This window comes from Macaca fascicularis, chromosome 2, assembly GCF_037993035.2.
Source record: "Macaca fascicularis isolate 582-1 chromosome 2, T2T-MFA8v1.1".
Lineage (NCBI taxonomy): Eukaryota > Metazoa > Chordata > Mammalia > Primates > Cercopithecidae > Macaca > Macaca fascicularis.
This window is the reverse complement of record NC_088376.1, coordinates 125,325,650-125,342,524: the sequence shown is the minus strand read 5'-3', so window position 1 is coordinate 125,342,524 and position 16,875 is coordinate 125,325,650. Positions and strand designations below refer to the sequence as shown.

Here is a 16,875-nt window from a genome sequence, read left to right as displayed (position 1 = left end):
ATGGGAATTAGTTTAGCAGCCACAAAAGGATCCAACAGGAACTTAATCAGAGACCTTCTGTTAATCTTCTTGTTTCTGTGTGACAAGTTTTAGTGAGAAAACTGATTAGAATGTACAAAACATGGACAATCCCAGTAATATCTAATGACTAAGCAATATACAGACACATAACAGGGCAATTCAGTCTACAACCATAACCACACGTAGTGACAATCTGCAAACAATAGAAGTATTTCTCCATGGTACCCAAAGAATGACTGTACCTCTGAGTTTCACAGCCAAGACCTTTTAAGAACTTTAAGGAAATTTTTCTAACGTTCACTCATTTAAGTACTTAAAGAATACCCACTGTGTGCCAAGAATTATTTTAGCACTGAGAATATAGCCACGTGCCCTTACAAAGCTCTCATTGTAGTGGGAAGAGAGCAAAAAAAAAGTAAAATAAATAGCACATTAGTTGGTGGAAAGCGTTATGGAGAATAGGGCAGATCAGCAGGATGGGGGAGCTTCAGGTGTGGAGAATGGGTGGCATTATAATCAAAGTGATGCTTCTGTTTGCAAAAGAGTAATGTCAAGAGGATAGATGTATCTAAAATATCTGAAGATACGTATTTGGAAGCACATAATGAAACCAGGATGTAGAAAGTTAAAATCTGGCAAAGGAGAAGGGATGCCAAATAGAAATGGTGGGTGAGATCTTCAAATCCCACATCCTATTACACCTAACCCACTGCTGAACTTCTAAATGTCTAAGGCATTTGCTAGGATTCACTACAGTGTACACTCCACCATTCCCTACCCCAACACTAACCAAGTGTTTTATCTTTTTACCAGAGGAAAAGTGAAATATTCACCAGACTAGTAATGTACCCCTCTATTTCCACACAACCACCATAAGAACCAAAACTTTCAACATTAAGATACATGATTTTCAGAGGAAAGAATCTTAGAAAAGTATCACCTTTAAAAAAATGTGTCACAAATTGTGATTTAAAAATATAAGCACAAATTGCCTATGCAAATGAAATTTAGTTCAAGTAGATACTAAGAATGTTTTTTGTATGGTTTTTCCCTTTTTTCTATTGTACTTTCCTTTCCTGCATATGACTGTATACTACATTAACTCAGTTATTTGTTCCTCTAAGGAGAGTTTTATTACTTTGTAGATATGTAAAGGAGTATTCATTAAATTACTCTTAGTTAAGGATATCTTATACTGGGCAAGCTTTAAAAGGCTGTAAAATAATATTTTCTTGTTTTATCACACAAAACTGAGAAAAGAGAAAAACAATTAGCCCACTGGAAATAAGAGCAGTGTCTTTCTTACTTACCCGGAATAGGAATAATAGGAATACTTTCATTAGGGACCACTCGAGGTGAATTGCTGTCTTCCACATAGAAATGAGCAGTCTGAAAACATTTTCTGTGTAGAAAAGAGAAAAACCATGTCAATAATAGGATATGCGCTATCTGAGTTCATCATCTTTTAATTCTTATTTTACAGATCTTCCCAGCTTTAAACATCACACAGCACTGAGGGTGAACTCATGTAAAAGTAACAAGATACAAGGACAACATTCAGCCTGTTGGAGGGGCCCCAAATTGCTAAAGAATATCCTTTTTTTTTTTTTTTTTTTTTTTTTTTATCATCACTGTATCCAACCTGATAGTTCAAAGGGAAAGGCTTAGTATTTAACTACTCAAATATGTGAAAACATGGTAGAGAGTAAACCTACCATACAGACTGCTAGGGTTATCTCACAATATTTCTAAATTTGATATGTTACAGAGGAATAATTTGCTATTCTAAATCCCCAACACCAAGTTCAAAACCACACCTTGTATCCCCTTCCAACATCGTCATCAAACAGCCCAAGTACACAATAGCACCACATTGTTCATGCTTAGCAAAGGCCCCCAAAGCCTCAGACAGCTCTTTAAAGGGGTCAGAGGGCTTCAGGAAGGCAAGCACTCAGAATCAGAGGCCCTTGCCAGACAATATCTGAGACAAGGTCTTGAAGCCCTTAAGTGTCATCTGCTTGTTTTTGTTTTTTTTTTTTTTACCTGTATTTCAAGCAAAGCAGAGAGCACACACTGGTCATCATAGGACAGGCAATGAAGAGAGAAGCCATCAGCAGCTCACTCAGCCTCTGCCTCCGATGCTGGCTGGCCCTCAGCTTTCCTGCATCCACGTCACTGCTCATTGCGGCCCTAATGAGCTGCCGGAAGCACAGGCTGAATATTTAATGAAGCTGCTCAGCGTGAATGGCTATTGTGACCAGAGAAGGGTCCCTGTTCATTTGGCGGAGGGGCTTTACAATAGCTGGCCCTACTGCTGGGTCTTTTAGCCAAGCAGGCGGCATCCTTCTGGTGCACAGTGTCACTGGGATCTGTCCTCCTCCTCTGGCATCGCACACCAAACAACATTTACACACATTACAACTTTGCTTTTTCTGGGGCCCGTATTCCAACTACCAGATAAGTCAACTTTTCTTCACAGTTGTCTTTGCTCATCTAATCAAAAATATCCTGGGATGATTCCATTGGGCGTACCCTGTTTCTGTGAGGCCAAAGAAGGGGCTAGGGTTGGGAAGGTTAGAGAAAAATCAAGAAACTATAAAAAATAAGATCTCCGTGGGAGTGAAGAGACCACATGGTTACAAAGATGTTTCCATCTCAGCTTTTATACAAGCTATTATAACCACACGCAATCAGAAATGTTCACATGTCATAGTATGAAGTGCTGTTCTTTAAGCAGTGCCTATTTTCAGATGGACAGTAGCTAAGCAGTTTCCATTTGGATAGTGCTCTAGAATCAATCTAGTCTGCTGCACCATTCCATTAGGAGATTTTGAACGTCAGTTACTACAACTCTTGACACATGCCTCCCAGGACTACTCTAACAGAGCACTGAAGAAAAATGAGTGGTTTTTTTTTTTTTTTCCCTATGAATTGCTCAGCATTTGTAATATAAATGCTAAAACAAGTTTTCCTCACTCTTTGCTTAGCTGCCTTTACCTAAATTTGTGAAGAACATAAGTTAGTCAGACTTAAGCTACATGGATATGAAATGCACATAATATTACAGGGCTCTGGTGCTAACCAAATCTTCTCAATGTAAAGCAATAGAAATCTAAGTGAAAAAAAATTATTTTGATGTTTAAAGTAACTTCTCTCTCTCTCTAAATTAGTTATTATATTTTCTACTCTTGGATTACTTCCTTTCCTCCCCCACCTTCCCCAATTTGCACAGATTTCCAGAATGTAACATTAAAGTTAAAACACAGGTTATGGACTTCACAAATGAATGAAAGCCTTAACCATCCAGTATCATAGCTAAGGAAAACCTGCTTTTGTTGAGTTAAAAGACAGCTATTCAACTGCTTAATAGCCCAAATAAGTGCTCTAAGTCACTAAGATGAATGGGATGCAATTTACTGGGTTAGCCTTTAACTTGAAAAAAAAAAAAAATACATGCAAGAAATAACTTAGCTTTTAAGACCATAATTATTATTGCTATTGGACTTCTAAAATGTAAAGCTATTAATAAATAGAATTGTTATTGGCCAAGTTACTGTTAAAGTGACTTGGAAAAAAGGATATATATACTATATTGTAGATTTTTTTTCCCCACAAGACAGGCAGACAGTTCAGCCAGTCTCTCAGTTATATGTGGAACTACAGGCTCCACATTATCTTTGAAAAAAGCAGTGTGTACTGAAGCAAATCACACTCTAGTGCCCCATGTGCTGCTGTTTATAATGGATTTTCCCCGGAGTAAAATAACTCCATGATTGCCAGAGAAAAGTACACGACTGGGGATAAGGATCAGAAACCTGGGAGACAGAGCTCCGCATCTGTACCTTGCTGCACATCATGCACTTGCCTCCCACACAAATATATGGGTGGGCAACTAACTACAGAACTTTGTGGAGAATATCTTCCCATAGAATAAAGATTTCAATGGATTTGGCAAATGTTTATTCAGCACCCACTGCACAGCATCAAGTATGCAGACAACGCATTCTCTGCCGCTGTCTGCAATCCTTAAAACTACTTCCTTAAGCCTGGCTAAGCACTGGAGTAACTGATAAAGTATTATATAAGCAACATGATTTTTGCAGAAAAATTAGGCAATAAAAATGAACGAAAAGAAAAGAAATTAAAAACACCCAAAATCTTCCTCCTAGTGATGATCGCTATTAATATTTTGAGGCCTAACCCTGTATACTTTTCCTCATTTATTGACTATTCCTTGATCATCTGCAGTGAGGAGCTCGGAGCACAATGATAAACAAGACACACAAGGTACCTACCCTCAGTATTTAGGTCTTCATGGGAAAAATCCACAACAAGCAAACAAATTGCTTCAGTCAAGAGCAATGAAGAAAATAAGAATGATGTGGTGGTAAATGAAGTCAGCTGAAGGAAGGGACCTCACTGAGGAGGTGGCATTTAAGCTGAGGCCTGATTAAGGAGGTCTAACCCTGTGAAACTCAGGATGAAGACCATTTTAGGCAGGTCAAGCAGCTAGTTGAGCCTTAGAGCAGAGGGAGCTTGGCGCATTTTAGGAAACTGGAAGGAAGCCAGAGGCAAGGGAAAGGCTGTGGAAAGCAAGGTTGGAGAGGCAGGCCAGAGCCAGATCATGCAGGATCCAGCAGATCACAAAGAACCTTCGTTGGTGTCTAGGAGCAGGGGAAAGTCAATGAAAGGCTTTAATCCATGGAGAGGCACTGTCTGATTTGCTTCTTTCAGAAAGCTCATTTTGGCTGCTACATGATGAATGGATTAGAGGGCAGCAGAAATGGAACAAGGAAATCAATCTGTGGGCTATTATTATAATCTCACCCAAATACAGACAGATGGGCTGTTTTCTGTTTTTTTTTTTTTCTTTTTTTAAAATTTATTATTATTCTGGGTGTAGGGGGAGTATGTATCTTATTTTGAGACGGAGTCTTGCTCTGTCGTCCAGGCTGGAGTGCAGTGGCACGATCTCAGCTCACTGCAATCTCTGCCTCCCAGGTTTGGGTGATTCTCATGCCTCTCGTGCCTCAGCCTCCCGAGTAGCTGGGACTACATGGGGGGTTTTATTTTTAAAAAACGAAATGAGATCATTCTATATGCATCTCTTCTTGATAACAAACATAGACTGGCATCCTCTTTATTAATGTTTACTTAATCTTCCAATTCATGGAGGCATTACAATGCTGGTATTTAATTTATTCCTTTAATAACTATCTATTGGGGGGTCTACTCTGGGCCAGGGACTGATGGAGGTGGTCAGTCTGTTGTCAACTTTTCATGATCCTTAACAATATGAAGATGGTCCCTTTGCATGTACAAATTCTACACTGTGTTTAATACCTAAGAAAAGCAGCTGCATATCACAAGGCATTGTATTTTAACTTGCTCATTTCAGTGAATTCCCATGAAAAATTGTGCTTCTTGACCTTCAGAGGTATCCAGGAATAAAAAAGCAAAAGCAGGGATTTTGGAGAAAAGGAAGGAAAAACACAAGTTTTAATGCCTCTAAACCTCTGAACTGTGATCTACTTAAGGAGGCAGTATTGTCTCTAGTTTTGAGCTCAGGGGAATGGAGATAGAATTTCTCAAAGTGCTGGCCAGGCACGGTGACTCACGCCTGCAATCCCAGCACTTTGGGAGGCCGAGGTGGGTGGATCACAAGGTCAGGAGTTTGAGACCAGCCTGGCCAAGATGGTGAAATCCCATCTCTACTAAAAATACAAAAATTAGCTGGGCGTGGTGGGGTGCACCTGTAGTTCCAGCTACTCGGGAGGCTGAGGCAGAAGAAACGCTGGAACCCGGGAGGCGGAGGTTGCAGTGAGCTGAGATCACACCACTGCACTCCAGCCTGGGCAACAGAGTGAGACTTGGTCTCAAAAAAAAAAAAAAAAAAAAAAAAAAAAAATTTCTCAAAGTGCTTACGTGTGTCACTGAGCGTGCAATTTCAATTTTCTATCTAGGTCTAATTATCTTTCAACTAACTTACCCTTATAGACCCTCCCTGAATGAATCAGATTTCTAGGATCACAAAGAGCCATTTTCCAAAATCCTAATTTCTCTATAGTGAACATCTGTATATGAAAGTACCCTAAAAAGGGAAATCAATGAAATAGATCATGTTTGTAATGAAAAAATATATTGACAAATTTAACTACAAAATATAATCCAATGATTCCCCGCCATATATTTCATGTTTCTACCTCTGCCCTTTTACTTCCCATCCCCTCCCCAACCCCTGAGTGCTGTCTGTCCCCTTTAAGAAACTGAGGCCAGGTAACATTATTTTCACTGACCCTGACAGGCCTAGTAATGACCTAGTAATGACCTAGTAAGTATAAGTTATCTTATACTTCCCCCTATTGTACATTTGCAGCATTTATCTTTCTGACACTTTAAGTTCTCTGATTTAGGTATGCCTTAATTTTGGAGGGCCAGGCCTGAACAGTCAGTCTCTCAGTCTCTCTCTCTCTTAGTCTCTCAGTCTCTCTCTCTCTTATCAGTAAAGTATCATCAAATGGTGGTTATTAATAAGCAGTGCATAGCTCTTTGGCTTAGGGAGCTTTTAGAATACCCAGGCAGGGTAAGCCCCATTAATGATGATTCTAACAGAGCAGGTGCAGGGTAGGGTATAGCTCTGCGTATTGTGAAGACTCCCTCTAGGGATTCTGGTATGTACTGTGTCCAATTATGAACCACTCTGAGGAAGGGAAAATGGTTCCTGAGAGTCCACCCTTGTGGACTGCTATACTTGTCTGGTAGGAAAATTAATTTCAGTTTCTATGAAGGCATTGAAGTTGTGAATATTTACTTCAATATTATTAATAATAATGATGTTCTGACATCCTGAATTCCAAGTTTCCTGCCACTTAAACAAACTGGAAAACCACTGTTTTAGATGGCTTTCTAAAGCCCACCCCCATCAACAAGGTACCCAAGATAGAGGGACTTACATGAAACATTCACTGAATGCTCCCAGATGGGTACGAGAAAGAGCTCAGTTTGCACAAGGTATTTCCTCAATTTGAACTCAGTGGGTATGTGAGACAGAATGAAAGTGAAATGGGAGATGTAAATCTGTTGGTCCCTAAGTTGGTCCCATTTCTCACATGCCTCTCACAGAGTAAGCATTTTGCCACACCGAATGAGAGTCCCTGTTCAAAAGAATGCACTTTTCTTACAGCATAGCCCTAAATGCTACCTAAGTGCTTCTGGTGCTTGACCAAAGATGACTAACATATTAGATCTATGCATATCTCTATAGAAAGTTCCAAGTAGCAGAGTGGAAGCAAGCTTCCTCTGTTACTCTCCACTCATTCATCCCTTTCTAGAAAACCAAACATGGGGTCATATGTCTTCAAAAGATTTCTAAGAAAGGTTTGATTGGAAGTCCAGAGGGTAATGTGTGATAGTAGCTGATCAAATCTGTATGGAGTCTGGCTAGCAGTTTTCTGGGTCTCAAGCCCACAACCCACACCTGTGGTCCAGAACTGTACAGTGTTTGAAGCCCTGATGGTAGGAGTGTGCGAGTATGCACAGCTTCTTAAAAGCCCACATGGGACACATGAAGCTTATGATTAGGAATATTTTCTCTTGGACTGAAATTTTTAAAAATAACCTGCCATGCTTTCAAATAAGGGACATATTTTAAGGATAAAGACCTCTTTAAAAATAAAGTCTACTCTTGGGAAAGCAGAGCACACACACCTGCAGAGTACATCTTTTAGTCAGGATGTGAAACACATCGGCCAGTATCAGCTGTCAACGTCAAGTCCCTGAGCTCCCTGCTGAAAAATACACACTGTCAGCACATGACAGGTTCCAGTATGTTTAATTGGCCTTCTTGACTAATGAAACACACACACACCCAGCTGCTCTGACAGTCCTTTGTAAGTATTAATAAAATTCCAGTTATAGAGACTTACTATCCAAACAAAATGTAGCAAAATAACCAAAACAAACAAACAAACAAAAAAAACCTCTAGACTTCTGACCCCCATTGCTACCCAGGAATTTGATACATTCTTAAGGAAGAATACCCAGAATGACCAAATTTCTGCATAAAGGCCTTTTTTTCTGTGGCTTCTGTTCTTCCAGCTACCTGTTTAGATAACCTCTGATATGAGCTAACAATTTTCTTGTCTCTTTCTGCCCTTCTGACAAGAACCTGGAAATAATTTAGTGACCAATATTTTTCAGAAGCAAAGTACTGAACTTAAGTGCAGAAAGACTGAACATTAGAAATGTCTGGAATTCCACACAACACTGCTGTATTAAAAAACAAACAAATAAAAAACCTCCTTAAAAGGCAGGTCTCCAAACCTGCTTACAGGAAAAAGGGGTTCCTGCCATCTACAGACATCTGGGTCAACATGTACATCCACTTTGACAAGCTTGGGATGTCACATTGTTCTCATCCAGGGTCCTCCGTTTATTACAACACTGTCCTGAACAACACCATAACTGCTGGACATGGGCAGGGTGTAGGACCACAATATGGCCTCCAGACTCGTATGAAAACCCAGAATCATGAACTAACCGAATGTCGGTATATAGGAATTAGAAACCAAGTCACTGTCTTCAAATTAAACTCAATGGTTCTATAATCACATCAGGGTGACAAAGAGATTATTAGCAGTGTGTAGCTCAAAATTCTAATTGCAGACTAGAGAGGGCAGTTAGCTGAGCTGCTGCTGAATATTAATTATATAATCTTAACTGATTTACACACTGCCCTCATTTAAATTTACAGTGGCATACCCGCTAATAATCCCATTTATTTTCATGCTGTCAAGAAAATAAATCACATTAATATTTACTTTTGTAAATGGATCTGTTGTAGTAAACCCTGCATAAGTAAGAGCCACTTACAAAGAGAAAGCTTGAAAATATTCACATGCCTTCAAGGAAGATGATTGAGGGCTGTATTAAAAAGGCATGGATTGATTTATTAGGGCAAAATGTTTCAATAAATTGAAGTGACAAATACAACAATAAAAGAAAAAGGCTGTAGGCGTTGTTGGGCTTTTCCTCAAAGAGAAGTGTCTGAAATAACTCCGGGATTCCACTTGGAAAGGAGCCCAATGTAAGTTCTAAGTTGAGATTTTTCATATACAACAACTCACTTGCTGTTAAGTTTCCTTTATGGCATGTTAAGTGATTCAGTTTATAAAACTCAGTTTACACTTGTAGTATCTCTTCCGGAAGGGATCTTCTCAAAAGAAAAACTCAAACCAAAATATGTTTCTGGTGGCCATATTTTCCAAATCATAAAAGGGGGCGTGAGATTTGACAAATGTCAATGTGCTTTGGGGGATAATCAAATGGCAAGTTTCACATGAGGGCTGTGGAAGTCCCAGGGCATATGGCTGTCATACCTTAGATAAGCAGGGCTTAAAGATATGAGGAGAGAGAAAGGGAAAAGGGAAGAGAAAAGAGAACAAAATCATGCAATGATGGATGGGGTGTGAAAGAGCAAACAGACACTAAAATGAGGAGAGAATGTTTCAAAAATATTTTGGATTTCACATGAATAGGAGAGATGGCCTAGTCAACTTTTGGTACAGTTAGAAGTGACAAAAATCTGATTCCCATGGTGAGAATTTTATTGGATGATTCAAATTGCCTGCAATTAATATCTTTAGGAAGGTGGGAGAAAATGATAAATTATAGGCACAAAAGTGGTCTCAAAACTATATTCTCTTAGCTAGGCATTAAGTTTGCCAAGAAATCCTTGCAGATGCCTAGGTCTGACTGAAGTACTGGTAATACTTTCCAGAAGGTAAGAGAGAAAACGTCTCTTCGGAAACCACATTGTGACGAGGCCGTGACAGTTCCTATATTATAGCTGGCTTTGAGAAAGTGAGCCCTGGACAGTACTTCCCAAGGCTTCCAGCTATTACCTAGAAAAGAAGGCTTGAAGTCAGGGGCTTTAAGGTGGCTGTCTCACCCTTCAGACCCTAGACTGGAATATTCTGAACATCTGGACTGAGGTTTGAGGGGCTCTCCACCTCATTTGCCACACTTTTAAGGCACTGACACAATATCCCACTGATTTGGGAAGGTCAATGGTGATATGATAGTCCAACTCATTTTGGGGAGGAGGTAAGAAATGAAATTCACATTTTATTTGCTGCACATATTTTTCAGTATTTACAATCTAAAATGTCTGGGTAAAAGCCTTTTGGCAACTCCTTATTTTGTTAATATACTGATTGACTGTATTTTGCTGTGAGTGATATTTTAAGGATCTAAGAAGGTATTATATGACTCTTCACTAAGCCCCAGATTGCAGTATATTTTTTAAATACTTGAGACCATATGGGGAAAAAAAGAAGTAGATTCAGACATCACACGATCAACCAGGTTAAATTCCAAATGAATTTACTATTAAAATTTGAAACCATAAAAGTAATTTTAAAAAGAGTAACCTCAGAATGGAGAGACTTTTAAAAGAAAACTCGAAATCTAGAAAACAACAGAAAATATAGATAAATCTGATTATATAAACATCAAAGAAGAACCATAAATACAATTAAGAAGTAAACTACGAATTGGGAAAAAATATTTGCAACCCGTATTGCTACCAAGGGATATCTCTCTTCATTAGAAAAAGATCAATAACTGAAAGAAAAAATAAGCAAAAGATAAAAACAGTTTACAGAAACACAAATGGTTCAATCCCACTTATAGTAAGAGACAACACATTAAAACTACACTGAGACACCGTCTCTTTTTCACCTATGAGGTTAGTAAAAAAGCCAGCGTTTGACAATGCAGTGTGCTGGGTTGGCCGTAGGGAAACAGGCATGCTCATAGACTGTCGAGAGAAACCCACCTTGGTACCCCATTATGGAGGGCAATTTGGCACCATACATGCACAATAGTGTGTACCCTGTGATACAGCCAATAAATGTTCCTCTGAAAATTTTCCTACAGACATGCTTATCCACTTGCAAAGTGACACATAAACTTACTAATCACACAATTGTTTGCAATAACAAAAGACGGAGAACAATCAAAATGACAGCCACAGGGGACTGGTTAACTAAATCATGACACATCTATACAAAGGAATACCATGCTTCTGTGTAAAAGAATGAAGAAATTATATAGGCATAGGGAAAACCTGTGTTAAGTGAGAATAGCAAGACACATGATCGCATATGTTGTATTCCATTGTGTACAAGGGGATAAAAGGATATTCATTATTTGCTTATATATGTGTAACAATCCCTGGAAGAATAGACAACAAACTAGCAATAGGGGCTACCTATTTGTGAGGAGGTAGGGAACAGAGTGGGTGAGTGATGGGATGGTAATTTAGGGATACATATAATTTTAAACTTTTTGATTTTGAATCATGTCAAGTATTACCTACTCAAAACTTAAATCAGCTTTATCAAGGAATTAAATATACTTGGGTCTGATTTTCAATGTTTTTTTCCTCTCCTTTCTGGGAGGATAATCACCTCTCACAGCCATTGTCCTGCTTTTAGCAATTCTCTGTGCAACGTGTCTTAGTGGCACAGTCCCCCTTCCTTCCTGCTGTGGGACTGGGAGATGACAGGGGCAGAAGAGTAATGCCACACGAAATTAATGTGTAGGGACTCTGTGACAGCTCTTGTAGCTGTTTGGAGGGTTGCAATTTAGGCATCACTGGGGGCTCTTCTCCTGATTCCTGGCCACATTTTGGGTGGAGATACAAGCCAGCAGAGAAAATGAGAGTGGACTGAAAAAGGCAAAGGTGAGAGAGAGCCTGATTCTAGCCTCCTGCAGAAGCCTGGCAGAGGAAGGGGGCACCCTGTCTTTCAAAGCCCTTTTATAGAGCAGCAGCAGGATGGACACAGGTCAGGAAAGGAGGTGGCAAAAGTGCCTGCGGAGAGAGCATCGGGAAGGAGAGGGGACAGTGGGCCAGAATGAGGAATTGTACAGTATGGCAGGGCTGCTAGCATAAGGAAGAGCACAGACATGGCACCCCTTGAGGACAGGATCTATACCTGGCCCATATCGTTTTCATGGAGTACTTAGCATAGCACACGTAGCTGTGAGAAGGCGTACTCCTCAGGAGTACCACACTGCGGCAGTGGAGTCCCAAGGCAGCCACTAAGCAGGGTGACCTAGCCAAGTGACAACTTCTCAGAGCCTCAATTTACTCAATTTCTCGATGGGTTAATACATTTCACACACTAAGCATTTTACATATACTACCCCCATTTAATCTTCACAACAACCTCATGAAAAGTTGCTATCATTAGACTTATTTTCTAGATAAGTAAACGGAGGCTCTATGGGCCCTTCCTAGTCACAGGGCCAGGAAGTGGCAGAGTTGCAGTTAGAACACATACCTCCCTGAGCCACAGTTTGTCTTTTAAGCTGCTACACTATTTTAAAAAGTGAATATGATTCACAATCAGACGGATTCTATAAATACCTGTAGTTTCACAAGATGGTTCCCAACTCCTAGACCTGGATGACACTGATTGTGCTTCCCTCACTGAGCAGCAGAGAAGATACCAGAGAGACTGGGGCCTCTCTGTTAGGATCTAAAATATATCTATAATGGGCCCACTGACATGTGGGGGTCCAGGTACCTAAAAGAAATAGTCTGGCAGGCTACAGCATCACTTCTGGGGAGGACTTGAAACTGGATGTGCATTTATCCTTATGATGTTCATAAGGTGATGCTGGCTCTTTAAAGTGTTATAGTCAAAAACACATTATATTTATAATGGACTGGGTATGACAGGCATTTAAATAATGTCCAGCGTCTTCCTCTCTTAAGATTAATCTTTGACTCCAAAACTATAGAGAAGTTTCTATTTCAGTTTCTATCCTTAACTTTGAAAATGTATTAAAGACATTAATAAGCAAAAAGAGATCACAGAATAATTTAGTTACCAGTGTTAGCAGTTATTGCTTTCCCTATAAGGCCGAAATTACACAGTACAGTGTAAAAGAAAATAGATCATATACTTTCTCATTAATCTGTCACAACTCCTAAACTATACCGTCTCAGATTTCATAGGTTTATCTGATTAAAATAGTTGGGTATCTAAAATTTCATCTCAGTAATCTGATTTACCCACAACCAATGGAGATGAATCATTCCATGTAAAAATTCTAACATAAATCCTATAAATTGGTTCATTGAAAGTAAAAAGGGACTGCTTCTGACATAATATGGATTAGTGAATTAGTCTAATTAGCAATTTAATATTAAAAGATCTTAATATTAAATAGAGTTTGCCTAAGACAGGCCTTACAGAAATATTATCAAGAGATTCAAGTGTGGTGATTAAAACTGCACAATCATGAGTTCCAAACATTTATTATAAATCTTTCCAGGACAATAATTTTTCCAAGTATTCAAACTATCCAGAACTCATATGCGTTTCCTTTTAAAAAAAAAAAAAATTCACCATTCTTAAGGAAAAACACACAGTACATCCACGTTTGCTCACTTCTGTCTCCCCTTCCTACTCTTCATCCCTAACTTATCTACAAATTTAGGTTTCTAAGAGGTATTTTTCACATAAGGCTAAATGCATGCATTATATGTTTTTTTAAAAGCTCAAAACCATGCAAATATCTGAAAATTTGTAAAGAAAATGGATGCAACACACATACAGACACACAAACATAGAGCACCCCCAGTACATACAAACCCAGAAACAAGTAACACCCCCAAAACTGCAAAATAAAGCAAAGCAAGCACACACAGGACATACTTTAATTGGTACCAGCTACCCACAAGCTGAATTGACATTTGCAAGTCTTACTTTTGGGAATTCAGGTAAAGCAGGTGAGTTTCACCACTGCGCCATCTACAAGACTTTAATCCCCATGGCAACAAAACAAAAATTTGGCAAGCCAGTCCCGGCCATCAAGACACCCCCCACTTAAGCTTGACCGCCCCTCACCTGCTCCCCTTCTCTCCTCTCTCCCCAGAAGAAGGCACTTCACGGAAACGTCTGGGAAAGCCCTTGGACTTTATTTTGTTACACCCTCTAAATGGACAAAAAACAAAAGAGAACAGGTGTAGAATACAGTATTTTCAATTGGCCACCAAGAGTTCCATACAAATGCCCTCCCCTCCCGTCTAACACAGACAGACCCCGTCATCAGGCCTCATCTGTGACATTTTCAAAAGAGGATGCTGAGGCACAAAGGTGTCTGGACTTTATGAGGAGCTTTTATGCTGAGGTAAGAAATACCCAGTCAGAACTTTACTCTTGTAAGTCATCTTTACATAGTCGCAGCCTCTATTACTCTGGTGTTAATGGAAGGTTAGGATATCACACAGTGATGACCCTTGTCATGCACATACCCACTCTTCCACCTTTGACACACTGCCCTGGCAAACAGAATGGCTTAAAATATCATTGGAGTAAAGTTAACTTGGAGATCATTTGGTCCTCCCTTCTGTGACAAATGTCTCTGAATTTGGTGCCATTAGACACATTTGGGGTTTTGTCTTTTACCCCATGCTTTCATCTCAGAACAAACATTTTCTTAATTCACAATACGAGAGGCACCTCAGGGAGATGGGAACAGCAGTTGGCAAGTTATTACTATATATTAAGTCCTATATTTAGTTTCCCCTTAAAACTTAAATAACTGTAGCATCTGAGACTTGGCTACAGAATTTGAAAGATGCACTTCTGTCACACAAGAACACTTGAAAGTATTTATTTAATTATATTTAGTCTCCCAAACCAGCTGGGCTATAAGATTTCACACTGAAATGATTCCTATTCTTTTTCCAAACTCTGTCGATAAAACAGCAATGACAAACTCAGATATATGGAAGTTTTCTTTTTTGGAAGCTCTATTGAGTCCCACAAAGAATTCTGAAGCCAGGTATGTAATTCCAAAGGAATTAACATCTTAACTATTGAGTCCGCTGGTGGTTTTTTACTTCTAGGAATGAACATCCTCTAATTCTTGAGTGTTAGGTTTTCTTCACCCTTAATACAAGCTTTCAATTATTGTGTTAATTACTAGACTTCATATTAGGTAAAAGTGCTTGGCACAGGAACCAAAACTTGGAGAAGTCAAACTTGGAAATACGATTACAAGGGGGGAGGGACTGCTGTAACACAGAACTTCTTGTCTCCCTCTATTGAGTACATCCTGGAACTACAACAACTGTCCTACAAACATCATGGATATACTCAGTGTGGCTACGAACATTAATCTGAAGAAATCATGAGTGTGTTGGAATGTTTTTACAAATTCTCATAAAAACTTGAAATTTGCAGCTTCCTAAAATATTTAGACTTTTTCTCAACCCTTAGCCCTACTCTGAATTCTGCCAGATTCACTCTTTCAGGAATTTTGGAGCGGAGCCGGCTATCTCCGCAGTTTTTCCTCACACACAATCACAGGCGCTTAAAACTACCACCCGTAAACTGACAACACTTTTGCTGAGAAGCGAATGCCACACAATCAATAACTAATATCTTGAATAATTGAGATATTTGAGGCTACCTGAGCAAACCAACAGAACAGACATAATCAACCCTGGGGGGAGAGAGAAGACAGTTAATTCTGAGAAATCCAAAGAAAGATGATTGTTACCTAGAATAGACTGAACATACAAGGAGTTTCCCTTTCCTGAAAAGTGAGCTTGGTTTAAAAATTTACCCACCCACCGCTTCCCTTACAGAATCAGTCCAGCTTTTTAAGTATCATGGAGCATGTTTAACTGGCAACCTTTAGCAGTGAATCTCTTTCTGCTTTTGTCTAATGACTATGTGTTAGCTTGTTCCAAGAGCTTCCACTGGCATCTCAGGGCCAACTCGACAGCAGGGGGCCGGTTACTATAACAACTGACAGCTCTCGTGAATTCTGAAAGGCCCCTGAGTAGCCATTTGGGAAACAGTTATTGAGCAAAAAGTTGCCTGGGATCGGCAGCATTAGCTGCCATGTGACCCAGATCTCCCAGCACAGGCACATGGAGAAAGAAAAGAGGTGACCACCTCCAGGAACAGTTGGGGACCTCAAAAGACTCCCTTCCCCCATCCCTTTCAGCATCTCAGAGCAAGATAGCTTAACACCACGGTGTCATCAAAAACTCAAACCCTCTGAGGCAAGCCATATTTTGGCACCACAAAATGTGCTTGAGCTCTCCCCAATGGCTTGACACATTGTCAGGCTTTGAAAAGCTGAATTGTAAAAATTATTCCTAATGATTAAAAAGTCTTGAAATATGGCCATAGATATGGTTCCAAAAAGAAAAGAATGGCACACTCACCAGTTTAAAAAAAAAAAAAAAAAAAAAGATGCCAGAATACCTGTGGTCCAGTAAATGGTCTGTTGGTAGAAAAGATGGTGACCACACAAACCCACCAAAAATAATGACTTGGAAGCTCAGAGTTTTCCAGACTAGACAAAGTTTTATATAAACCTACCTTTTGATTCTCACTCTGTCCCTCAGCATAAGAGGACACTGAGCAACTAGGACTGACCCAGTGCCTTCGTACATGTAGAATCTTTCAGAAAAGAATCTGATTCTACCCATAACAGTCGACTTTGCTTTGCATAAAGAAAGGGCAGTTTGGCAGAGTTTGCCCTAACAAACAATGGATGTGCCATGATCCAGTGCTTCTGGGTCATCTCCTACACAGCGACCTCTGCCTGGAGCACGTCTCCTTTTACTTTACTTTACTTTTTTTTCTTTTGAGATGGAGTTTTGCTCTATTGCCCAGGCTGGAGTTCAGTGGCGTGATCTTGGCTCACTGCATCCTCCGATTTTAAGCAATTCTCTGCTAAGCCTCCTGAGTAGCTGGGATTACAGGCACCCACCACCATGCCCGGCTAATTGTTTTTGTATTTTTAGTAGGAACAGGG

General features: G+C 39.7%; 1 protein-coding gene across 3 annotated transcripts in view; it reads right to left on the bottom strand.

Moving 5' to 3' along the window:
• Positions 1-16,875, bottom strand: part of PTPRG (protein tyrosine phosphatase receptor type G) — a 745,294-nt gene that overhangs the window by 53,191 nt on the left and 675,228 nt on the right. For 2 of the 3 annotated variants that reach the window (XM_005547516.5, XM_045384827.3), the window contains 2 exons: positions 13,944-14,030; positions 1,332-1,423 (listed from right to left, as the gene is read on the bottom strand). In XM_005547516.5, the coding sequence (XP_005547573.3) occupies positions 1,332-1,423; positions 13,944-14,030 (179 nt within the window). The remainder of the gene's footprint in view (positions 1-1,331; positions 1,424-13,943; positions 14,031-16,875) is intronic. The other variant, XM_005547515.5, reaches the window with a different exon arrangement.